We start from the raw sequence: 27,128 nt of genomic DNA on the forward strand, positions 1-27,128 counted from the left end.
TATATTCCTTTTATTGTGTGTGTGTGTGTGTGTGTGTGTGTGTGTGTGTGTATGCAAGGGCATTCTGTTAAGTGTTTAAAAAATTTTTTAAATATTTATTTATTTTTGAGAGAGAGACAGAGCGTGAGGGGGGGGAGGAGCAGAGAGCAAGGGAGACAACAGAATCTGAAACAAGCTCCAGGCTCCAAGCTGTCTGCACAGAGCCCGATGCAGGGCTCGAACTCACAAACTGTGAGATCATGACCTGAGCCGAAGTCAGTCAACTGACTGAGCCACCCAGGCACCCCTCTGTTAAGTTTTTTTTAAAAATTGAAACCTGGTGGGGCGCCTGGGTGGCGCAGTTGGTTAGCGTCTGACTTCAGCCAGGTCACTATCTCACGGTCCGTGGGTTCGAGCCCCGCGTCGGGCTCTGGGCTGATGGCTCAGAGCCTGGAGCCTGTTTCCGATTCTGTGTCTCCCTCTCTCTCTGCCCCTCCCCCATTCATGCTCTGTCTCGCTCTGTCCCAAAAATAAATAAAAAACGTTGAAAAAAAAATTTCAAAAAAAAAAAATTGAAACCTGGATTACAGTTCTTTCAGGTTCTAGCTATTTTGTAAATATGATATAGCCATAGCAAGTTATCGCCTAAAATATTCACAGGCACTATCTGTGTAATGAAATGATTGATTCATTTATTCATTGTGTATTTTTTAAACTATTACATGGTGTCGTGAGAATTAAAGTGAGTAAAAGCTAGTAGAAGGTGGTTATGTTCTTTGTGGTCAGAAAAGGGAAGGAAGAAATACTCTGAAATAACTAATGTAGAGGAGAGTGGGGTGGGTTGTACTTTCTGTGGTAAGTAATGACACTGAAGGAATTCAGAAGAATGATGCTAAGTAGGATGATGAGGACAGACTGAGGAGGAGAGATCATTTGTGTTGAATCCTGAAGGCGGGTTAGCATTTCTGTGGGAAGAGATGGATAGAGCTGAAGGCAGACTATTTAAGTGGCTGGCACATGATAAGCAAGTGCATGGTATGCAACTGATGAGGCCATTCTGGCTGAAGCACAGGTACTAGTGGACATCTGAATTGCTGGAGTCTGGCAGACAGTGAGTGGGAATAAAATTGCATAGAGGTCAGGTCTAGAGAGAAATTTGGAGGAATCGGTGGCATAAAAGTGATCTTTGAATCGGGCTTTGGTTTCTTGTTCCTTGAAGAAAGTTTTATAGGCAGGGGGGATGATTCTATTTCAGGTGTGACGTCAGCTGGCATTGAATACATAGAGAAAAGGTAAGAGGCAGCAGAGAGGAGTTGGAGGGTTGGTGTGGCACAGCTTTTGTATGTTTCTTCTTTAAAACCTGAGGTGAGGGGTGCCTGGGTGGCTCAGTTGTTTAAGCGTCTGGCTCCAACTCAGGTCATGATCTCATAGTTCATGGGTTTGAGGCTTGCTTTGAAATCTGTGTCTCCCTCTCTCTCTGCCCCTCTCCTGCTTGTGTTCTGTCTCTCTCTGTCTCTCAAAAATAAACAAACATTAAAAAAAAACAACACCTGAGATGAAAGGAAGGGAGGTAGAGAGTTTGGGATTATGCTTGGGTGAATAATTGCGGTGGGGGTCTTCCCTAGAAGGTCCCACATCTTGGAAACTCAGTGCTGAACTACAGCTCGATGAAATCTTGTTGAAACTTATATTCGTTAAGACCTTTAAAAAAAAAAGGAACATGATCTAGTTTTAGCTAAATCTAATATGTGTGTATATGAAAATGAATGCTGCTTTTGAAATTCAGTGCATGCAATGTCTCTTTTCATTTAAATAAATATTTCCTGTATTTTCTTTTAAATGATTTTATGAAGATTTTCAGTGGAGCCCTGTACATATTAACAATTTCAACATTTCCTTTGCTCTTTTCCACCATTAATTTACTTATTTCATGAGACAGGTGTAAATTACATTATGCCGTCTACCTGACTCTCAAGCAGTTTTTCATTTATGGCAAATCATTTACTGTAGTTAGATAAATCATGTTAATATGGGTGTGTTTTATAACATAGGCTTTTCTGGAGGCTTTTTTTTTTTTTTTTGAGGTATAATCAGCATGTTGTTCACATCCTTTTAATTGTTTTTGTTTCCAGGGGCTTTACATGAATTTTTTTTTTTTTGAGGTATAATTGACATATTATCCTTATCATTTTGTTGTTATTATTGTTGCCATCTTGGTAAGTGTGAAGTGGTATCTTATGGTTTTGATTTGCATTTCCCTATTGGTTCATGATGAGCACCATTTTCTGTGCTTATTGGTCATTTGTATATTTTCTTTGAAGAATTATCTACTCATTTTTGGGTCCATTTTACAATTAGGTTGTCTTTTTGTTTTTGAGGTTTAGAAGAGTTCTTTACATATTCTGCTACTGAAATCTTTATCAGATATATGGTTTGCAGTATTCTTTTGGTAATATTCTTCAATGTTCAGCGTTTTAATTTTAATGAAGATAAGCCAAGAATGCAAGGCCCTGACCACCTTTTACCCATGAATTTGTAGTGAGCAGTCTTGAAAGATAAGGTAATGCCTTCCTCTGTGTCAAAGAGCAGGCTTGCTTTTTGCCTGGTGTAAAAATAGTAGCTTCCCCAAGTTCAGTGTTCCCTAGTTCTGAACCAAACCCACCCTGTGTGTAGTATTGATTTTGGCTTACATAACATCACTCCTGTGGGACTTGGTACCACGGGGAGCTGGTGCAAACAAGCCAGTGCTGTGTTGCTTGCTGTGCTGAGAAAAAAGTTGTTTGTCCCAGGAGTCTTGTGTCTTCTACCAGTATCCATAAAATACTAACAGTCTAAACTTACTAGCTTGTAAGTAGGGTAAAATCTGATCCCAGACTTAAAACCAGTGTCCTCAATATTTTTGCTCACATTTTTGTATGTAGTTAGTCTTCTGGTCCCTTGGGTCTTCCTTCTTGCTCTCTCCACCACTTTACTTTTGCAGGTTGCCATCACTGGCTGCTGCTGGGCCACGTTGCTTGCACCATCTTCCATAGGTCTATCGCTGGTTGTGGAACTTTTGGTTTATAATGAATCTTTTTCACTTTCTGTTTTATGTGTTTCATGTTGTAGGACGTTATGTACTTTATAAATCCAACGTATATATATTAGGGTTTCATGTCAAATAAGTGAGGGATCATTGGAAGCAACTGGATTAAATAACAGCTAATAAAGGAAAAGGGAATGTATTGTTTTCTATCATCCTCCCACACCCCCACCCTCACTCTGGAAGTTACCACTTTCTTATTTAATAGAGCCACTTACCTGATAATTTGTCCACATTTTAAGTGTGTTATCACCTATTCATCATGGTTCTATATAGACAGTGTTTTTATTATCTCTTTGTTCAAAACGCACTTGTAGACAAAATTCAGAATAGATTAGAATCCATTTCATTTTATATTCAAGGAACATGTCCTACTTTACCAAGGGTTATTAATTTAGACTGAATGAGGTAGGTTTTAACAGTAATTTTCCCCCTGTAGTTATGAGGTCTTAGAATAAACTTGAGGATGGAACTGATGTAAAGTATTAAATAGTATTTGGAAATATGGAACAAGAGGGGCAGCTGGGTGGCTCAGTTTATTGAGTCCGATTCTTGATTTCTGCTTAGGTCATGACCCCGTGGTCATGGAATTGAGCCTTGTGTCGGGCTTCACGCTGAGCGTGGAACCTGCTTAGGATTCTCTTCCTCTGCCCCTTGCCCCTGCTTGTGCATTCTCTCTCTCTCTAAAATAACAACAACAACAACAACAACAACAACAACAAAAACCCAACTACAACAAGAGTGTCACCAAGTGTCCAGCATACTTTATTTTTAAATGCTGAAGGTTTTTTTTTTCTGTATTCACATATGAAAAAAATTTTTAATGTTTATTTTTTGAGAGAGAGAGAGAATGCAAGCTGGGGAGGGGCAGAGAGAGAGGGAAACACAGAATCCGAAGCAGGCTCCAGTCTCTGAGCTGTCAGTACAGAGCCTGATGTGGGGTTTGAACTCATGAACCACGAGGTCATGACCTGAGCTGAAGTCTGATGCTTAACCGACTCAGCCACCCAGGCGCCCCCACATAGGAACATTTTGATTAAATAGTTCAATATTTTTATACCTATTAATTTTTTTAAAACACATTTAATTTGTAATTTTACTATAGTGATTCTGTCTTCTTAGGTAATACACAATTTTAACAGAGAAAAATACTATCAAACATTTTGATTTATTAGTTTAGTGGTATAAATGCTTACATGTTTACTTTGTATAGGCCACTGCTTATATCACTAGCTTCCAGTCTAGTGAGTGAGATAGATGCACAAGAAGATAGCCTAGTATGATATATTCTGGAGTTGCATAAAATGCTGTCGGAAGACAAATAAAGAAGCATTTACCTTGTTCTGGGGTTTTATTAAAGATTTCCTGTAGGAGCAGATAATATGAACAAAACTTGAAGGAAAATTAAGAGTTAACCAGAAGAAGAGTAATGGGAAACATGTTCCTGCAGAAGGAGAGGCATAAGCAAGCTGTATAAAGCAGGATGTATAGAGGTATTAATGGATGCTTATATGTGACCTAGGAAATTGTGAATTTTAAATTATAGCTAAAAAGTCTGAATAAGCAGTTTTAAAAATAGAGCTTTATTCTATTCACAGTGGGGAGCTCTTGGAAAATTTTAACTTGGTATACAGGCTAAGGTAACCCAATTGGAATGTTTTGTTTTTTACTCTAGAGGATGACTTTTTAAAGGTGGCACTGGAGATGGAACAAGGAATGAATACGTGGAGTAGAGAGGGGGTTGGAGAAAAAGGGTTAAATTTGATAAATGCTCAGGAAGTGAAAAATCAGCAAGATGTGGTTGTTGGATGTGGGAATAAAGACAAGGGAAATATCCGGGTTTTTGTTTACTGTGTGTAAAATAATACCATTACCTGAGATTGGCATATAGAAGGAATGGTTTCAAGGGAGGAGCTACATTCAAAATTGAGATTGTCCAAGGAGAGGATGTAGTTAGACAAGAGCAGTGAACCGAGGTCAGAACCCTCGGCTTTTATGTAAGTGATGGAAAATAAAAATTTTTAAACCACATTTGGGGTCATCAATGTCTGATGCAACTGAGTACTCTAGTAACATAAAGATTAAAATATCTCTTGGTTTTATCTGTGTCAGGATGAATGAGATGTGAGGGGGTAGATTGAAACTGGGTGGATAAGTTTTCAAAAAATACTTAGATGGAAAGTAGGGAATGACATATGTTCAAAATGCAGGGGACTTACAGGTGTCCGTGAGGTGAAGGTGGAAAAGGACACTGGCTAAAGGAAGATCACCTAAAACTTTTTTAAAAGGTGATCAGTGACTTGAGCATATTTATAGGTTGAAGGGAAAAGAGAAAGGTTGAAGGTACAAGGCAGAAAAGGGAAAACTGGCGAAGCAAGATGTATGAGGGCCAGGATGAACTGCATTTATTGAAGGACTAACTTTCAGCAGGGGGCAAAATCATATCCTGGGAAAGAAAGGATGAAAATAGGGATGGGGCAGATGAAGGCAAATTGGGGAAGAAGGGATTTGGACTGGCAGCTGAGGTGGTTCATATGTGAAGACCCCTGTATTTTTTAGGAAAGTTAGGTAACTAAGAGGGAAAGTTTTGGTGCTAGATTAGAGGACTTTGGGAGAATTACCAGGGTATAGAATAGTTGCTGATGTGAATGGAAGATTGAGCTCAGTAGTGATACATAAAAATATTACTAGTGAAATTGAAGGCACAGTGGAAATTAGAGATCATGTATCCATAGAGGGTCCAATCTTTAGACCTTGTGACAATCAACTATACTAGTGAAGAAATCACATATTTTGGAATTAATTCAGGTTTGGGGTTGGCTAAGACGATGTATCAGAATTGCCAGGACGGAAAGTTGTTGGTATTCATCATGGATCAAATACTACATTTGAGGCTGAAAAGGCAGTAAGTGAGGCTAGGATGGGGTTCGTGAATTGCTAGAAAATATAGGAGACTTACTGGTATCCATGAGGTGGAATTGTAGCAGTGGCAAAACTGAAGGATAAGAATGCAGTATTGGATTCTGATGAAGAGCACTTGTGGGTAGTAAGTGGCAAGGTTTAGAATTCAAGCATGTGGCTAAGATATTAGGAGGTAGGAGGTAGTCAGAGAGTTACTACAACATTGCACAGATGATCCACATGAATTTTGAAAGTCACCCATGATGTGTGTAGGATATGTTACAGTGTAGACTGTGTCATTGGGTTTAGGAAATGTGGGAAAGTTATCAGGAGGTTGGTAATGTGGGCAATCATGGGATAGCACAAACTTAGGTAGTTTGTTGGGCTCTTTCCCCCTTTTCTTGGAAGATGCAGGATTTAGAATATAATCCTGTCTCATATACCTCAGGACCTTGAGTCAGTCATCAGTGTGTACTTAGTACTCAAGAGTTTTACAGGAGGTATTTGTGTTAAAATACCGGGTTTCACTTAAAGAAGTTGGAGGGATTGGTTTATGAAGAGGCTGAGGATGTAAAAGCGTTTACAAGATCAACTCAGATTACTGTATTTTGTTATTTATGTATATACAAATACAGTTATTGAGCATAAAGTACTTGTAATACTTAGAGGAAAGCAGTTAACATATTTGTTTATCTGTGGTAGTAATGCCCCTGTCTGTTAGTGGAAATAACTCGTGTATCTACAGAGGCCATTCAGGGAATGTACACAAATGCAGGGGGTCAGATTGGAGCAAAGCTGATCTTTGCTGTTTGGGAATATAAGCACACCGTGACCTGCTTCAAAAGAAGTCAGAAATCAGATTTTTAAACGTTAAGTCTCTTGAGTTTTCGGTGTTAACAACTAAGTAAAACCAGAGTTTGCAATCTCTTAAGTAAGGCAACAATCTGAGACTATGATTTGAAGAGCACGTAATAGCAGTTTGTCTAATACGGTGGTTTATGGTGGAGTGACAGCAGTCCCCAAACCGTAGGATAATGTTAACAATGACTTCCCGGCACCTTCTCTCATTTATGGTAACTTCATCTATCTTTGTCCTCAGCAGCAGTTATTTCCTTTGCTTATGTTTTTAAAACTTGTGTTCATAAGATTCATAAGAATCACAGAGAAGCTCATTAAAAATGAAAATGTGCAGGGCGCCTGGGTGGCTCAGTCGGTTGGGCGTCCGACTTCGGTTCTGGTCATGATCTCGCAGTCTGTGAGTTCGAGCCCCGTGTCGGGCTCTATGCTGACAGCTCAGAGCCTGGAGCCTGCTTCGGATTCTGTGTCTCCCTCTCTGCCTCTCCCCACTCATGCTCTGTCTCTCTCTGTCTCTCTCTCTCTGTCAAAAATAAATAAATGTTCAAAAAAAATTTTTTTTTAAACAAAAATATCCAGGCTTTGTCTTAAGAGATTCTGATTCAGTAAGTGGAGACTTGGAATCTGAGTCTCTAGCCCCCTGGATGATTGTGATACAGTAGGTCTGGAGACTGAAGTTTGAGAAACACTGACCTATACTGTCTGCTGCTGATGATAGATAAATCTGTATCTGTAGCCTTGGCTTCTTTTCTGAGATCTACATTTCTACGTCCATCTATTAGACACATCTTCATTTGGGAATCCCACCCTTTCACTGAAATGAGACATCATTCTTGGAAAGACTTCGACTACTTCTCCACACATCTTAGGCACATAGGTGGACTACATTTCCCAATCTTCCTTCCTGATAGTTGTGGCCATGTGGCTAATTTATCTCCAGTTCTAATGGGTATAAGTAGAACTCTTCCACACACATTTACCTTTCCACATTTTGTGGGGTGGGCCCTAGAATGGAATGACAGCAGTCGTGTGATCTTGGAAGCCATAGGTTGAAATAGAGGGGTCAAGCCTGGGGTCTTAGATGATTGTCTGGAGCAGAATCTCTCACTCTGGAATGCCGGCCCTAGACTGTTTTATGACAGATGAACTCCTTTTGTGTAATGACTCAAGATTACATTTTTCAGTATTTATGTTATAGCAGTGTAGGCATATCTTAACCTCTATAATAGTCAGCACCATTGTAGGTGTTAGAGATCAAATGTGATCAGCTGTGAATAACACAGATACCTAAGGCCTAGATTCTAACTGGGAGATCTCTCAGTCCATATCTCATACCTAGAATGCTTTTGACATAAAGATGTGGTTTTGTGGAAAGAGCTCTGGACTTGGGCCACCAAACTTCTCAACTCTGCTGCAAGATTGTTTGATTTTGGGGTACATACAATAGAGGGTAGTGTGGGAAGTCACAGGGCCCCTGGTACTCATTTCCACATTTAAGAGAAGACATCTGAGGTCTGCACTTATTTTTGTTTGCAGTATAAGTTACCAAGCCTCTTTCTCAAAATGATTCTTGAAATCTTAATTCTTTTTAAAGTTCCTGTTGACTAGAAATGAAGTAGCCAATATTTTGTGTGGAATAATTGTACATGTTGTGTGTGGTAGGTCCTGAATAAGAAGCAAACTGCCTTCATTCTCCCCCTTTTTTCTCTCCCCCCTACTTTACTGAATTTTACTCTTAACCAGTAAATATACCCATGGAAACTGAGGGGTCCATCACAACTTGTCTGGTTTGAATGGTGTGAGGGGCTAGAATTACCTCGGGGGTGTATATTTGTAAGGGGAGAATCATGAGCTTCATAAATCTACATTTGAAGCCAGCATCCAAAGTATTGATAATGTAGGTGGTCCCAGGAACACATTTTGAAAAACAGTTCTTTGTAGGCCATTAGTTCTTCCCATCTTCCACTCTCTTGGTGACTTTTCCTTCTGTACATGCCTAGAATTATGGCTGAAATGTTAGTGATACAATCGAAGACATTATCTTAACTCTCAAGTTATGTACTTTTTTGATAGTAAAAAAATCACGGGGTGCCTGGTGGCTCAGTGGGTTAAGTTTCTCACTTTGGCTCAGGTCATGATCTTATGGGATTCGTGAGATTGTGGGTTTGATCCCCATGTCAGGCTATGTACTGACAGCATGGAGCCTGGATCCTGTTTCATATTCTGTCTCTCTCTCTCTCTCTCTCTCTCTCTCTCTCTCTCTCTCTCTCTGTCTCTTTCTCTCTCTCAAAAATAAATAAGTGAACATTAAACAAAATTTTTTAAAAATCAGGGGTGCCTGGGTGGCTTAGTCTGTTTAGCAGCTGACTCTCGATTTCAGCTCAGGTCATGATCTCATGGTTTATGAGACTGATCCCTGCATTGGGCTTAAGATTACCTCTCCCTGTCCCTCTATTCCTCCCCTGCTTGCATGCATACATGTTCTCTCAAAAAAAAAAAAAAAAAATCCGTTAAATATGTGGGCTTTTTTTCCCCCCCATTTGAGGCTTCATAGTAAGCATTTCAGTTGTACTGTTATATTTGTAAAGATTCTTTTGATTTCCCTTGTAATTTACTGTATTGAATCCATTATGTGTTTGATGTCCTCATTTTCAACATGGCTAGAAACTCCATATATGATTTTGAAGTTTTGAGGTAAAGTTTTGTTTTTTTTTTTTAAACAGTTTTTAACATTTATTTATTTTTGAGAGGGAGAGACAGAACGCAAGCAGAGGAGGGGCAGACAGAGAGAGAGGGGGAGACACAGAATCCAAAGCAGGCTCCAGTCTCTGAGCTGTCGGCACAGAGCACGATGCGGGGCTCGAACCCGTGAACCGCAAGATCGTGACCCGGGCCGAAGTCAGAAGTTTAACTGACTGAGCCACCCACGTGCCCCGGTAAAGTTTTCTTTGTATGGTAAATGGAACTTCATCATATTTGCAGTGCAAAGTTTTTACCCTGTGATTGTGTAATGGAATTGGCATTAAAAATGTGCCCAAGTTTCCAGTATCCCATTACTCTGTTCAGTAGGCTTTAGGGCCATTGTGAAAACAAAAACCAAAATTCTTTCTTAAAATCAGGATGACACTTGCACAAAAAAAATTTTACTGGCTGATGTTGATTGAATTTTATAGCTAATCATGAGTGTTGGGACTAACGTGGTTAAAGAAAAAATGTGTGAGTAAAGTTGTGATATTTCTATCAACCAGTCTTTCCCTTTTAATTTTTTTGGGTTAACGTATAATAACCTAGAGATTCATGTTTTGTATTCTGAGAACTTTGTGACAATTGTATATATATATTGTTCTTCAGGAAACAGGACTATATTTTAAGAATGTCTAGCTTAAATTCATTTTACTTCTGTAACTTTAAATACATAGATTTTCATGTTAAAAATGGGATTTTTACATTTGAAGTAATTTTAACAAATCTTAACTAATGGCCAGGAAAACAGAAACTGCTAAGTATGTCAGAGGGTTTGAGTCATTAGCTGTCCAGGGTCACCTTACAGAATTTAGGTCATATGAAGCCAGGCTAGTTTATTTCCAGCTCACCCTGCTGTTATTGTGTAGACCTTTGAGCTTTCAACCCTTTTTCCTTTGTAAGATCTGGACTGTTTTTATATCCTAATCCTGTGAAGCCATCAAAATTATTTTTCAGAGCTGCTGCTTCTGAAATTGGCAGATCTATAAAGAGAAAAGTAGTTCAAAAAAGACAGGTCCAGATCTCTTAGCTTCCTATTTGTCTTGCATATTGATATCAAAGTTCTTTATTGTTAGCTCTCTTAAGATTCTCAGCAGTTTGCTTAAAGAAAAACAAAAACAAAAACAAAACTCCAGTGTTCCTGGATGTTCTTTAGCATTCCAGTTAGAATTACCCAATTCCAAATTTTTGGATATAGAAGTATTTTTTTGAATGTGGCAGTGGTGTTTTGTTGAAGTAGCAAAAATTGATGTGCATCTTGAAGTAATGATATCTTTGCTTTGAACTCTGAGAAATAGAAATATTTTTCAATGGTATGCCAAAAATTTTATAGTAGAAAATGTCTATTAAATATATGATACAGAATTAAAACCCTGAGTGAGTGCACAGAAATAATAAGCTGTTAGACCAAGGGCAACAGAATGCTTAAATTTTTTAAATTTATAATTATTTTTTTGTTAGTTTATTCATTAGTCATTTGAAAGCATTTAGTAGCAGGCACCAAGATTTGGGAAACACTGAGAAGAAAAAAAAAATCTTTAAATTTAGAGGCGCCTGGGTGACTCGGTTGGTTAAAGCATCTGATCTCAGCTCAAGTCATGATCTCACATTTTGTGAATTTGAGTATGAAGCCTGTTTGGGATTCTCTCTCCCTCTCCCTCCCCCACCCCCTCCCCATCTTCCCCTGCTTACATCCCCCCCTCATAAATAAATAAAGTTAAAAAAAATCTTTAAATTTAACCTTTTGTTATAAAGGGTTATTTTTTTAATGTTTTATTTGTAAAAGATTGTCTTTGAATCTGTTCACTGACTTCTGTAGGTTGGGTAAAGAGAATCATGATATTTGGAAAAAATGTTAAGAATTGCAGTGTTAAGGTAACATTTTTCTGAATAAAGGAAAAGTAAATAAGAACAAAACTAAATAACAGCATAATATAAGTTGCAGAGAGAATATCCTGAGGTGGAGCATCCAATTTATGTTGCACTGATTTCTCAGTGGTCCACTGGGCAGATGACCTGACACCATGTTGGTGGATGAATGCCACAGTGATCAAAACAAACCATTAAAATGTATTAATAATTTAAATCTTTTTTTTTTTTTTTAATGTTTATTTATTTTTGAGAGAGAGAGGCAGAGTGCGAGCGGGGGAGGGACAGAGAGAGAGGGAGACACAGAATCCAAAGCAGGCTCCAGGCTCCTACCTGTCAGCACAGAGCCCAGCGCGGGGCTCGAACCCATGAACCGTGAGATCATGACCTGAGCCGAAGTCAGATGCCCAACTGACTGAGCCACCTAGGCGCCCCTGATTTAAAATTTTTTTTTAATGTTTATTTATTTTTGAGAGAGAGAGAGAGAGAGAGAGTGTGTGTGTGTGTGTGTGTGTGTGTGTGTGTGTGTGTGAGCAGGGGAGGGGCAGAGAGAGGGAGACACAGAATCTGAAGGAGGCTCCAGGCTCCAAGCTGTCAGCACAGAGCCTGACTTGGGGACCAAACCCACAAACTGTGAGATCATGACCTGAGCCGAAGTCAGACGCTTAACTGACTGAGCCACCCAGGTGCCCCTAAAATGTATTAATGATTTTCAGACAGTAAGTGGTCTTACAATTTGTTTTTCCTTAAAATAAATAGTAAAAATGAAAATTCTTTTCTTGGGGCACCTGGATGGCTCTGAGTTGGTTGAGCGTTTGACTCTTCATTTTGGCTCAGGTCATGGTCCCTGTGTTGGGCTCTGTGCTGAGAGTGGAGCCTGCTTAAGATTCTCTCTCCCTCTTCCCCTTTGTCCCACTTGCATACTCTCATTCTCTAAAAAAAAAAAAAAAAAAAAAAAAAAAAAAAAAAAAATTTTAAATTTCTGTTCTTAAAGGTAAAAGTTCTGTTTATATTCTTAAAAATTCCTTTCACATCATGTTAACTGATAAGGTATATTTTTATCACATTTTCATAAACACTCATTAGAGCATATAACAAATACGAAATACACAGATTAGGGTGTACAGCTCTCTGAGTTACTATAACTGTAACCACAATCCAGGTTAAGAAATAGAATATTACTTGCATTCAGAAGCTTTCTCATGCCCCTACTCAAATTTCTTCTTCCTCTCCAAAGGGAGTCATCATTCCAACTTAAAGCAATCTTTTTTCTTTTTCTTTTTTTACTGTATGATTCCATTTATTTATTATTATTATTTTAACTTACATCCAAGTTAGTTAAAGCATATAATGCAATAATGATTTCAGGAGTAGAATACAGTGATTTATCCCCTGCATATAACAGCCTACGCTTATCCCACCAAGAGTCCTCCTTAATGCCCCTCGCCCATTTAGGCCATCGTCCCACCCCAAGCCCCTCCAGCAACCCTCAGTTTATCCTCTGTATTTAAGAGTCTCTTATGTTTTGTTTCCCTCCCTGTTTTTATATTTTTGCTTCCCTTCCCTTATGTACATCTGTTTATATCTTAAATTCCATGTATGAATGAAGTCATATGGCTAATTTGGCTTAGCATAATACACTCTAGTTCCATCTATGTTGTTGCAAATGGCAAGATTTCATTCTTTTTGATTGCTGAGTAATACTTCATTGTGTGTGTGTGTATACACACACACACACACATATATATATATATACACGTATACATATATATGTATAGATACATACATGTGTGTATATATATATACATATATATGTATATATATATGTGTGTGTATATATATATATATATATATACACATCACATCTTCTTTATCCATTCATTCATCCATCCATGGACATTTGGGCTCTTTCTATTCTTTAGCTATTGTCGATAGCACTGCTATAAACATAGGGGTGCATGTGCCCTGTCTAAATAGCACACCTATATCCTTTGCTTAAATACCTAGTATTGCAATTGCTGGGTTGTACGGCAGTTCTGTTAACTTTTTGAGGAATCTGCATACTGTTTTCCAGAGTGGCTGCACCAGTTTGCATTCCCACTGGCAGTGCAAAAGAGATCCTCTTTCTCTGTATCCTTTCCAACATCTGTTGTTGCCTGAGTTGTTAATGTTAGCCACTCTAACCAGTGTGAGGTGGTATCTCATTGTGGTTTTGACTTGTATTTCCCCGATGATGAGTGATGTTGAGCAGTTTTTCATGTGTCTGTTAGCCATCTGGATGTCTTCTTTGGAAAAATGTCTATTCATGTCTTTTGCCCACTTTTTTCCACTGGATTATTTGTTTATTGGGTGTTGAGTTTGATAAGTTCTTTATAGATTTTGGATAATAACCCTTTATCTGATAGGTCATTTGCAAATATCTTCTCCCATTCCATCAGTTGTCTTTTAGTTTTGCTGATTGTTTCCTTTGCCGTGCAGAAGTGTTTTCTTTTGATGAGGTCCCAGTAGTTCATTTTTGCTTTTGTTTCCCTTGCCTTTGGAGACATGTTGAGTAAGAAGTTGCTGCAGCTGAGGTCAAAGAGGTGTTTGCCTGCTTTCTCCTCGAGGATTTTGAATGACTTCTTGTCTTACGCTTAGGTCTTTGATCCATTTTGAGTTAATTTTTGTGTATGGTATAAGAAAGTGGTCCAGGTTCATTTTTCTGCATGTTGCTGTCCAGTTTTCCCAGCACCACTTGCTGAAAAGACTGTCTTAATTCCACTGGATATTCTTTCTTGCTAACTTAAATCAATCTTAATAGTAAATGGGAAAAATTACCATTGTTGTGACTTAAAATTTGACAAAATGTTAAATTAACCTCTCCTGTCAATTAGAGATGGCTTAGAGAAATGAAAAAAGTGGTAAGCTAATATTCACTTAGTACACTGTAATTTAAAACACTGGAAACATTGACAGTTAAAGAGTTTTATTTATTTGTAAAAGCTTAACATTGAACACTTCTTGTGTAACTTAACATATGGAGCAAGTGTCTTTTCTATGCCTTGGTGAATTATCATACTTCATTCTTAGTTTGGATCAGTTTCCAACATTTTATCCTTTGCATTTTCATTGTCATGAGGCATCTGTGAGAGTTCCTTTAATGTGAAGTTTTTTTTGTTAGAGTAATGTTTTCTGTTTTTAGGGCCATTGAATCCTAGCAATTTCCAGCCCAACCCAAATTGTTAATTATTCATGAGGAAGCTTATGTGTCTGTTTACCCTTATTTTCACTGCTGAATGGGATCATCTGCCTGTTTGATTAGGAAAACTTAACAGGTTATCTTAAATACTTACTTAGTGATGTGATACCTGTTTGTGTTTGTTTTCCATTGAATTGTCTTCATATCCTTCACCATTTTTATTGGTATATCCATCTTATTGAGTGGTTTTATCAGCATGCATTAAATTCTGAAACATTAATATTTAAGACTTTGCCATTGGTGTTGGGATTTTCCCTCTTCATTGGAAATTTGCTTTAAACCTAATCATAATTTTTAACTTTAGAGCCCCCTTTTAAACATTTTTTTAAAATGTTTTTTGTTTTTTGTTTTTTGTTTTTTGATGGGGTGCCTGGGTGGCTCAGTGGGTTAAGTATCCAACTTCGGCTCAGATCATGATCTCACGGTCCGTGAGTTTGAGCCCCATGTCGGGCTCTGTGCTGACAGCTCGGAGCCTGGAGCCTGCTTCGGATTCTGTGTCTCCCTCTCTCTGACCCTCCCCCGTTCATGCTCTGTCTCTCTCTCTCTGTCTCAAAAAATAAACATTAATTATAAATAAATAAATAAATGTTTATTTTTTTGAGAGAGACAGAGCACAAGTGGGGGAGGGGGTGAGAGAGGGAGATATGGAATCAAGCAGGTTCCAGGCTCTGAGCTGTCAGTACAGAGCCCGACACAGGGCTTGAACCCATGAACCTTCAAATCATGACCTGAGCCGAAGTCGGATGCTTAACCAACTGAACCACCCAGGTGCCCCAGCTTTAGAGCCCTTTTTAGCATGTAATCTAAAACCTGCTATTTTGATACAGAATGATTTGTTTCCTATAGACTTATAATTAGTATTTTTTCTCATGAGAGGTCTTTCTCTTCTGTCCCTTCCTTGCAAACATTTAGCTTTTTAACCAGCCTGAATTTATCATGATATGTGTTACAAGAAGGGAATCAATTGTTCTTCTCCCTAAATTGTCTCAGAGTTAAGGTAAAATGTTTTAAAACTTGAGGACCCATGTGTTTGGGGAAGGTTAAAAATGAGATCACTGCAACAAAACAACGAAAACCTAAAACTATAATAATAGATACCATTCATTGCAAAGTTGCTGTGTTCAGAGAAGTAAGGAAAATGAAGCTCAGAGAGGTTTAAGTAAATTAAGGGCAAAAGGCCATGTATCAGCAGATGAACTAATTTTTGAATCTGTATCTGCCTGTATGGTATGTTCTGAGAAGTACCACTGTAAATAAATATGTTTAATTTTATTAAACTTAGTTTTTCCCAAAGTTATTTACCCATAGAACCCCTCTTTGGATTTTGTGGTGAGATCAAAAACACCAACATCTCGTGGGTTAGTATTTTTTGGAACATATTTTGAGAAGGGCTTTTTATTATGAAGTCAGGTCTCTGGTAAAAAAGAAAGTGTAAGTCAGCTAAAACATATTCTTCTATCATGGTGTAATTGCTTTCCAAAATATAACTTCTAAAGTGCAAAATTTTAAGATACTGGCAAGGGCTGGGGTAAAAAAAAAAAAATCCCAATACATTTCTTTGTATTCTGTGAGGAATATGAAGCTGTAAATAACCTCTTTATTCTTTGTTTGAAAACAGTCAGGAGGTATGTAATTGTTGAGGTCAGGGATCAGCAAACTACAGCCCATGGGCCACATCCGACCAACTGTCTTTTCTGGTAAATTTTATTGGAACACAGCCAGGCACGTTTGTTTACATGTTGTTTATGGCTATTGTCGTGCTACAGTAGAATGTTGAAGAGTTGTGGATGGAGACCATATAGCCCACAAAGTCTTTGGCTCTTTACAGCAAATTTTTGTTGACCCCCCCCCCCCCCCCCAGTTTAGTGAGTGGTCTTTTTGCCTACTTTTTATTTTGTATGTGCTTCATCTGTGTGTACTCTCTGAATTCCATTACTGAAGTTCTTGACATTGAATTATCTACAATTCATCCTTGGTAAAGGAAATTCCTTGGGAAATCAAGTTGAAGTGTTGTTCCAGAGGTTTTATTATTATGAGTAGGTTTTAAACTCCTAATATGGAAGATTCCATAGTTTTGTTTTTCTGAAGGGTAAAGCTATCAAGCAGTTATACTGGCACATTTAGCTATTTTTTGTTGCAAACCTTTATTGATTTGATGGAAATCATAGTAGGGTAATACTGTCAGATGGGGCGCCTGGGTGGCGCAGTCGGTTAAGCGTCCGACTTCAGCCAGGTCACGATCTTGCGGTCTGTGAGTTTGAGCCCCGCGTCGGGCTCTGGGCTGATGGCTCAGAGCCTGGAACCTGCTTCCGATTCTGTGTCTCCCTCTCTCTCTGCCCCTCCCCCGTTCATGCTCTGTCTCTCTCTGTCCCAAAAAATAAATAAATGTTGAAAAAAAAAATTTTAATAAAGAAATAGCTAACATCTGGGGTGCATGGGTAGCTCGGTTGGTTGAGCGTCTGACTTCTGCTCAGGTCATGATCGCACACCTCGTGAGTTCAATCCCCTCATCCCCTCATCAGGTTTACTGCTGTCAGTGTAGGAGCCTGCTTTGGATCCTCTGTCTACGCCCCCCTCCCCATTGCCCCTCCCGACTGCATTCTGTCTGTCTGTCTGTCTGTCTCTCTCTCTCTCTCTCTCTGAAGATAAACATTAAATAAAAAAAAGAAATGGCTAATACCTGTTGCGTGCTATGTATCAGGCTCTTTTCTAAGCACTTTACATATGTTATCTCATTTATTCCTTGTAACAACTCTGTGAGGTAGGTAATATTATCCCTACTTTTATAGATGAGGAAATTAAGGCATAAAGAGTTAAGTAACTTGCTTAATGTCATAAAGATAATAATGACTTTGGAAGGGTCTTTCAGTACTTGGACGGCTAGTTCACGAAGGCTTTAATAGGTCTTAACCCCCTTTCTCTACTAGGTGATGCTTCTGTAAATCCCTGTAGATAAGGCTAGTATTTGAAACTTTGGTGCAGGGTTATAATTCTGTAAACTCTCAGAAAACCCTCTGACTCATCATTATGCCCTTCACATCAACATATGATGCTTTTACAGAGCAGTTAGTCTAATCACTATAAACATAAATCACATCTCTTCACAACTTGTTCTTTGTGAAGTTCCATTTCTTTTATTATGTCTCTGCTCACATACCACCTTCTCAGAATGGTCCTCCCTGACCATTTTAACTAAAAAAGCCTGCCTTGCATCCACTTTATATTATGAGTCACTCAGAAATGTTTTATATTTATAGGCTGTTTTCTCCATTAGAATATAAGCTTGGGGCAAAGACTTTGTCTTTTCATTTCAAAATAGAGTGGATATATTTTCTATCATTCTTTCCATCCCTTTGCTATAACCAGAACCTAACTTCTCTCACAACCCACTTCCCTCCTAATTCCTTGATTCATGAGTTGACTTCTTGCATACTTCTTATTACCTCCGACAAGCCACTGTTCCAGTGTCATCTTGGAATGTCCCCATTTATTCCACATTCTTCCCACCTTTGTACTCTTTGGTAATTTCCAGGACCCCATTTTTTCCTCCTTGATGATTATAATTTCTGGCTCACAGTCTTCTCTGTCCCTCTCCTTCCTGATTTGATGATAATTTTAATAGCAGTTCTTTCTTTTGTTTTTCAACTCTTATCTTTAGGTATCCACAGGTATGGTCAGATGCTACAGTCATCACTGGGACTTGTTCTGCCTTTATCATGAGCTCTGAATTTCTGCTTTCGACTTAGGAGTAACGTGCTTATATATGTTAGTGAAGTTCTGTAATTCAGTCTTTATCAATTTTATGTGCATCAGGATCAGCTGCGGAGCCTTGGTAAAGCCCAAGTATACTGGGTCATGCCCTTAGAGATTCTGATTCGGTAGGTGTGGTTTGATGCCCCTGAATTTGCATTTCTGTCACTTTCCTAGGTAATACTGAGCCATGTCTTTGAACCTGCATTTTCAGCAACACTGCTCTAAATCATACTTACCCCGCCCTCTTCTACTCTGCCTCAAGTTTCCATTCACATTCTTGATTTCTTTACTTTCTATTGATGATTTCTATGATTACTCAGGTAAAGGCCTTCTAAAGAGGGATTTCTCATGTTTTCTCTTCTTGAACATTTTTCTCTTTACCCTTTTCATGTTCTTTTTTCCTTCAGTGCCATTCTCTTTTACCTTGTTCCTTTGTCTCATTTTCTCCCGTTGATTTTTGGCTCTTTATCAGTTAATATTTTGCATCTTAGTTTAAAAGTTTGTCCTACAGTAAATTGACCTTTTCCTTCACCCTCCAGATATGATCAAATAATCCCTTTCCCTCAAAATATTGTTCCATTTCTCTTTTCCTTCCTCTGCCAAACTTTTGGAAGAAAACTAATGGCTTAACTCCTTTAGTATATATATCTTGATTTCTTTTCTTCTTTTTTTTATATTGATTTTTTTCTTACGAAATGTATTGTCAAATTGGTTTCCATACAACATCCAGTGCGCATCCCAACAGGTGCCCTCCTCGATGCCCATCATCCATTTTTTCCTCTTCCCCACCCCGCTCCCCATCCATCCTCAGTTTGTTCTCTGTATTTAAGAGTCTCTTGTGGTTTGCCTCCCTCTCTCTCTGTTTGTAACTATTTTTCCCCCTCCCCCTCCCCCCTGGTCCTCTCTTGAGTTTCTCAGAATCCACATATGAATGAAAATATATGGTATCTGTCTTTCTCTGCCTGACTTATTTCACTTAGCATAACACTCTCCAGTTCCATCCACGTTGCTACAAATGGCCAGATTTCATTCTTTCTCATTGCCAAGTAGTATTCCATTGTATATATAAACCACATCTTCTTTATCCATTCGTCAGTTCGATGGACATTTAGGCTCTTTCCATAATTTGGCTACTGTTGAAAGTGCTGCTAAAAACATTGGGGTATAAGTGCCCCTATGCATCAGCACTTCTGTATTCTTTGGATAAATTCCCAGTAGTGCTATTGCTAGGTCATAGGGTAGATCTATTTTTAATTTTTTGAGGAACCTCCACACTGTTTCCAGAGCAGCTGCACCAGTTTGCATTCCCACCAGCAGTGCAGGAGGGTTCCCGTTTCTCCACATCCTCGCCAGCATCTATAGTCCCCTGATTTGTTCATTTTTGCCACTCTGACTGGCATAAAGTGGTATCTGAGTGTGGTTTTGATTTGTATTTCCCTGATAAGGAGTGACGCTGAACATCTTTTCATGTGCCTGTTGGCCATCTGGATGTCTTCTTTAGAAAAGTGTCTATTCGTGTCTTCTGCCCAATTCTTCACTGGATTATTTGTTTTTCGGGTGTGGAGTTTGGTGAGTTCTTTATAGATTTTGGATACTAGCCCTTTGTCCGATATGTCATTTGCAAATATCTTTTCCCATTCCATCTGTTGCCTTTTAGTTTTGTTGATTGTTTCCTTTGCAGTGCAGAAGCTTTTTATCTTCATGAGGTCCCAATATTTCATTTTTGCTTTTAATTCCCTTGCCTTTAGAGATGTGCCAAGTAAGAAATTGCTGAGGCTGAGGTCAGAGAGTTTTTTTTCCTGCTTTCTCCTGTAGGGCTTTGATGGTTTCCTGTCTCACATTCAGGTCCTTTATCCATTTTGATTTTATTTTTGTGAATGGTGTAAGAAAGTGGTCTAGTTTCATTCTTCTGCATGTTGCTGTCCAGTTCTCCCAGCACCATTTGTTAAAGAGACTGTCTTTTTTCCATCGGATATTCTTTCCTGCTTTGTCAAAGATTAGTTGGCCATACATTTGTGGGTCCAATTCTGGAGTCTCTATTCTATTCCATTGGTCTATGTGTCTGTTTTTGTGCCAATACCATGCTGTCTTGATGATTACAGCTTTGTAGTAGAGGCTAAAGTCTGAGATTGTGATGCCTCCCGCTTTGGTTTTCTTCTTCAATATTACTTTGGCTATTCGGGGTCTTTTGTGGTTCCATACTGATTTTAGGATTGCTTGTCCTAGCTTTGAGAAGAATGCTGGTGCAATTTTGATTGGGATTGCATTGAATGCATAGATTGCTTTGGGTAGTATTGACATTTTAACAATATTTATTCTTCCAATCCATGAGCACGGAATGTTTTTCCATTTCTTTGTATCTTCTTCAATTTCCTTCATAAGCTTTCTATAGTTTAAAAAAAAAAAAAAAAAAAAGGAAGGAAAACTTCCAGACTCATTCTGTGAGCCAACATTACACTTTGATTCCCAAAACAGACAGAGACCCAGCAAAAAAAGAGAACTACAGGCCAATATCCCTGATGAATATGGATGCAAAAATTCTCAACAAGATACTAGCAAATCGAATTCAACAGCACATGAAAAGAATTATTCACCATGATCATGTGCGATTCATTCCTGGGCTGCAGGGCTGGTTCAATATTTGCAAATCAATCAATGTGATACATAACATTAATAAAAGATAAGAACCATATGATCCTGTCAATTGATGCAGAAAAAGCATTTGACAAAATTCAGCATCCTTTGTGAATAAAAACCCTTGAGACAGTTGGGATAGAAAGAACGTACTTAAACATCATAAAAGCCATTTATGAAAATACTTATTTCTTAAAATCTGCTTTGGTTTCCAAAGTTTTATTGGACAACCCATTCGCTGGTCACGTGACTCCAAGGTCTTAAATGTAGAGATCTCTGCCAGTCTATGCAGTACTTTATATTAACTCTCCTTTACCCTTTAAAATTTCTGTTCCTTTGCTTTGTAGTCAGTGCTTTTCATTTTTGCTTTTCTGATTACTTCTATTTTCATTCACAATAATACCCTTTAATCTTTCTCTTTTTCTTGAAGTGTGGAATACTTTCCCTACCATCTAAATCTGTGCTATCTAGTATGGCAGCCAGTAGCCAAATGTCCCAGTTGCAATATGGCTAGTTCTGACTGAGATAATCTAATCTGTTAGTATATAATATGTACTGGATTTTCAAGATGTAAGATGAAAAAGAGAATGTAAAATGTCTCACTAAGTTTTAAAATCTTGAATATATGTTAATAATATTTTAGATATACTGGCTTAAATAAAAATATTGCTAAAATTAGTTTTACCTGTTTCTCTTTTTAAATATAGCTATTACACCTGTGGCTTGATTATATATCTGTTCAGCAGTGTTCATCTTTCCTTAAAGATCCTCCAGATGAGTTTTCCATGTAATACACATTTCTCTTCTGAATTACAATACCAGTTCTGGAACATTTAGTCCCCATCCCCCACACCCCATAACATACTAAGCTTCTTTAGAACCAGGGTAATTCCCCATAGTGCTTTACATATACTGGGATATAGAGATAAAAGAGATAGAAATATGAAAAAATGTATATACATACAAAATAACATGAATAAAGGACTTGGCTAGCATTATCACTTTGTCAAAGAGGATACTTACAGTAGATAATGCCTGTTGTGAGGTTTTTGCTAAATATGATGGGAAATATGAGGGCTTGATGTGAAGAGGAGGTGAGACTTTGCTCTGAGATATTAAAAATCTAACGTGTACTTACCCCAAGGATATTCAGTCACCCCAGGCCACGCTGGTGGTTCTGAACTATGCTGTTGTGATTTTACCGCCATCTGGTGTCAGGATTAGGAAACTGTAGTTCAGCCTTTTGCCTACTCCCTTACCCTGCCTCCTGCTGGAGAAAAGTAGGCACTCTTTCCTCTGCATATGAGCCTGTATCTTCACACCCTAGATAAGTTATCAATAAGAACTCTAATTTCAGTGTAGGAAACCTTTATTCTCCTCCTTGGAGTAGGCTTTCCTTGGCTTCCTTAGTAACTTACCAGTTTCCCTCATGTTTCTGTGGCTATTCTGTTTCATTCTCAGATAGCCCATTTCTCTCCCAATGTAGTAATTTCCTAGTCCTAAGTGTTCCCTTAATCTAGTCCTAGATTCTAGGTCCTACCCAAGGCTTTAAATAGAAAAAATTACATAATAATCTATTTATAGAAAAATTTATAGTTATAGCCAAAAAGGTTCTTCTAATCTTGACATTGGTATGTCATTGGTAGGCAACTGCCTACTAAGATGTTACATGAGCATCTCAAGCTTAAAATATTCAAGGCTAAATGTGGATCTCCTACCCCACCCCAGTTTCTCAAATCTGTTTTTTTCATTTCAGTAATCCATCATGCCAGGATTCTGGGAATCATCTTGGCAACCCCCGTCTCTTATTCTCATTAGTCAGACATTCACCATGTTCTATTGAGTCTACAAAGATACATTCTTGTATGTGTTAAAGTAGTCCCCTGTTCTGACCTTATCTAAGCTACCACTGTCTTTTGTCTGCCTGAGTAAGCTCCTAATTAGTCTCCCTGCCTATACTCTTGACTGCATTCACATGTTTTATTTATTTTTAAATTTTTAAAAATGTTTTTATTTTTTTGAGAGCGAAGACAGAGCGTGAGCAGGGGACGGCCAGAGAGAGAGGGAGACACAGAATCCGAATTAGGCTCTAGGCTCTAAGCTGTCAGCACAGAGCCTGACACCAGGCTCAAAATCAGGAACCACGAGATTATGCCTGAGCCGAAGTCAGATGCTTAACCAACTGAGCCACCCAGTCACTCCTATTTGTGTATTTTTTTAAGTAGGCTTCACGCCCAGCATGGGGCTTGAACTCACAACACTGAGATCAGTGCTTAGCAACTGAGCCACACAGGTACCCTGCCCCCTATGTTTATTTGTTTAATATCAGCCTCTCCTTCTAGCCTGAGAGTTCCATGATGAGGGAGGGACTCCATGCATTTGGTTCACCATTGGGTCCCCAGCACCTAGTACAGTTCCTAAGATGTGTGTAATGCATATGTAGTCACTTGGTTCTCAGTGATGTTGATATGGCTCCTGTTGTTTTGGTAACTCAACTTGAACGTATTAGAATTTCTTGAATTCTTTATTCTGGCAGTAGTATTTTGTCAGTTCATTTATCATGAATGAGTTTTAGTTATTTTCTACTTTGGTCCAGGAAATTTAATTGTACCTGTAAGGACAATATGTATTGGGTATTAATCTGCCAATGACAACTTAAATATTAGGGACTGCTGATCAATATACTGAAATTATTTTCTTTTTTTTTAAGTGTATGTTTTTTTATTTTGAGAGAGAGAGAGAGAGAGAGAGAGTGAGAGAGAGTATGTGTGTATAAGCAGGGGGAAGAGCAGAGAGAGGAGAGAGAGTAATACCAAGAAGGCTCCACAATGACAGTGATGTGGGGCTTGATCTCAAAACCCGTAAGATCATGACCTGAGCTGAAATCAAAAGTTGGACACTTAACTGACTGAGCCACCCAGGCACCCCCTGAAATTATTTTCTGAGCATTTGAAATTACAGGCCAGTGGTTTATCTCTCAGCATTCTTCTGTCTGAAATGCAGTGTTCCTTAATTTTCATATGGAAGTATACTTGGTAAATCTTCAATTAGAACCTGTTTGACTCCGGGTGTTCGTTTAAATAGAGGCCCAGGTCTTGATAGTTTTAGTAATTTTGATTTGCTTTGATATTTTAAAGTCGGTTTTGTTTTCTAAAGTTTTAGAACTCAGACTTAATTTCTGCTTTGAATTGATTATATTGCTTAATAAGGAAATTCAATTTGTAAAAGTAGAGGTGAGTTATTAAAAGCTGGTGTTTAGAGGTAAGCAACAATCTGTACACTAAGGATGCAAGCTCAAGAGAACAAGGACTTAATAGGTATATACCAGGGTTTCTCAACCTTGGTGTTACTAACATCATGGGTCAGATAGTTTGTTGTTGTTGTTGTTGTTGTTGTTGTTGTTGTTGTTTGTGTGTGTGTGTGTGTGTGTGTGTGTGTGTGTGTGTGTGTGTGTGTACATACGAGACCTGTCCTGGGCATTGTAGGATTTTAGAGCGTCTCTGGTCCCTACTCACAGGTGGCAACCCCTCCTCTCCAGCTGTGACAACAAAAATGTCTGTAGACATTGCCAGCTGGCACGAGGGAAGCAAAATCATAGCAATTAAAAAACCAGTAGTATAGACTATAGAAGAGGATCATAGTCCATTAAATGTCTCACTTGGGAAATCTTTGGCATTCTCTAGATGTCACTGAGAATGTGGTAGCTCTGTGGAATATTGCTAATGGCAAACGGAAGTAGAGACTATAGGACTGTGTTTTTCACAGTTTAAAATTTGTTTGCTTAGAATAAAGTAACTTTTGCCCTTAACTACTTGGTTCTACCCCAAACTGAAGAAATGTAGCATTCTAAATCACATTTCACCAATAAAATTTCATTTTGTGGACTGACATTAGAAGTTCAGTGGTGATTAAAAAAAGGGGGGGAGTGGGGAACCAAGATTACAGTAAAGAGTAGCTTGTAATCAGAGCTTTTGCCATTTGTATTGTGTGTATATAACTTACAGGATATAATTCACTTTTTCTTTCCCCAAAGGGACATGAGAGACGGCTTTAGAAGAAAAAGTTTCTACCCTTCTCATTATGCAAGAGACCGATCTCCTCATAAAAGAGACCCTCCTTTTTTCAGAGAATCGCCTGTAGGTCGAAAGGATTCTCCACACAGCAGGTCTGGCTCCAGCGTCAGTAGTAGAAGCTACTCTCCAGAAAGAAGCAAAACATACTCTTTCCATCAATCTCAACATAGAAGTATGTATTTTTAAGACTTCTTTTACAATCTCCACTAATGAGGAAGTATTGATTCAGATTTCCGTATAGGTATTGCTAAGAGAGAAATTTTTTTAGCCTTTTATTTTGAAAATTTTGAAACTTCTAGAAAAGTTGAAAGAATAGTATAATAAATACCACACAGATTTTTTTGGAACCGTTTCAAGTTGTGGTCCACATTGACATTTTACTTCTAATTCTTCAACACAGAAGATGTGTGTTTGTAATCATGTTGGAAAGTTACACACTCTTATATTTTCTGCTAGTTCCTGTATTAGTCCATTCTCTTCAGTCTTCTGTCAGTAGAAGATATCTATCTCTATATATCTGATTAGTATATTTTTCATGAAAAATCTCAGTGGTTTCCCCTAAATACAAGGTGTAGCCTTATTTATAGATGCTAGAGCTAAATCCTACCTTAGGTTCATTTTTTTTTCCAACCTCCAATTTGTTTGTTTGTTTTATTTGGAGTACCTAGACATGCATGGCATTCTGTGCAATCATAGCATGGCATTCTGGCTGAGTTGCTCAGTATGTATAGGAATAATTAAATGAAGCAACTTTTTTAGATAATCTGTTTTATCTTTCTGGACTCCACTGCCTGCAGTTGAGCTCATTTACAAACACTTCCTCCTGCCTGCTAAATGCAAGGCACTGTGTTAGATAGAAGGATATCCCCGTCACCAGGGACTGGAATATATTTAGGTATTTTCCCCTTAACTAACAACAATTTTATCAATATGTAAATATAACAGATACAAGATAATTTTTTTTTAATTTTTTATTTCTTTGAGAGAGAGTGCATGAGTGGGGGGTGGGGCAGAGAGAAAGGGAGAAAGAGAATCCCAAGAAGCTGTGTACTGTCAATGTGGAGGCCAACGCAGGGCTCAAACCCACAAACTGTGAGATCATGACCTGAGCCGAAATCAAGAGTTGAACATAACCAACTGAGCCACCCAGACACCCCTAAAATATAACTTTGATATAAGAATTGATATGTCATAAATGAGTTAACCTGGCATGAGCAGGTCAAGGTGAGAGAGATTCTCACTCTGGGGGTTAGAAGAACACATCATGGAGGAAACGACATTTGGGCTCATCTTTTATTTCAGATTTCTACAAGTAAAAGTGTCTTCTAGGTGGGGAGAATTACAAGCCAAGATACAGACACCAGAAAAGTCAAGGATATTTCTTTTTCTTTACCTTTTTTTTAAGTTTCATTTATTTATTTTTTGAGAGAGAAAGAATGAGCAGGGAAGGGGTAGAGAGAGAGGGAGAGAGAGAGATAATCCCAAGCAGGCTCCCTACTATCAGCATGGAGCCTGATGTGGGGCTCAAACCCACAAACTGTGAGATCATGACCTGAGCTGAAATCAAGAGTTGGATGCTCAACCTACTGAGCCACCCAGGCACCTCTCTTTTTCTTTACTTTTTAACTTCCTTCCTATTAAATGTTCTTCCAAAGTATAAGAGTTTTAGTTTAACAGCATTTGCTTCCTACATGTTCGGACTGAGACAAGGTTACTTCAAATCATTAGATTGTCTCCATTGTAGCTGTTGCTGGATTCCTTTATTTAACGAAAATTTATCAATTTTTTACTGATTTCAGAGCTAAGTAGAGTGGGGCTTCCAAAAAAAAAATATTTTTGGATACATGTATATGAATGGTCATACAGGAGGTAAGAATGTCATTTGAAGGATTTATAACAAACATTGTAACTTACATATGCCCACTTGCTTAAAATAAACATATAGTTCCAGGTAACTGAAAGCTTTTCTGTGGAGTTCAGGCTCTAGAGTTTGGTATTTTCT

The 27,128-nt window shown here is 38.3% G+C and overlaps 1 protein-coding gene across 6 annotated transcripts in view; it reads left to right on the top strand.

Moving 5' to 3' along the window:
- Positions 1 to 27,128, top strand: part of PPHLN1 (periphilin 1) — a 143,483-nt gene that overhangs the window by 34,413 nt on the left and 81,942 nt on the right. For all 6 annotated transcript variants that reach the window (XM_047864876.1, XM_047864870.1, XM_047864873.1 and 3 more), the window contains one exon: positions 25,087 to 25,298. In XM_047864876.1, the coding sequence (XP_047720832.1) occupies positions 25,087 to 25,298 (212 nt within the window). The remainder of the gene's footprint in view (positions 1 to 25,086; positions 25,299 to 27,128) is intronic.

The sequence above is a fragment of the Prionailurus viverrinus genome, chromosome B4 (genome assembly GCF_022837055.1).
Source record: "Prionailurus viverrinus isolate Anna chromosome B4, UM_Priviv_1.0, whole genome shotgun sequence".
In the NCBI taxonomy this organism is placed as follows: domain Eukaryota; kingdom Metazoa; phylum Chordata; class Mammalia; order Carnivora; family Felidae; genus Prionailurus; species Prionailurus viverrinus.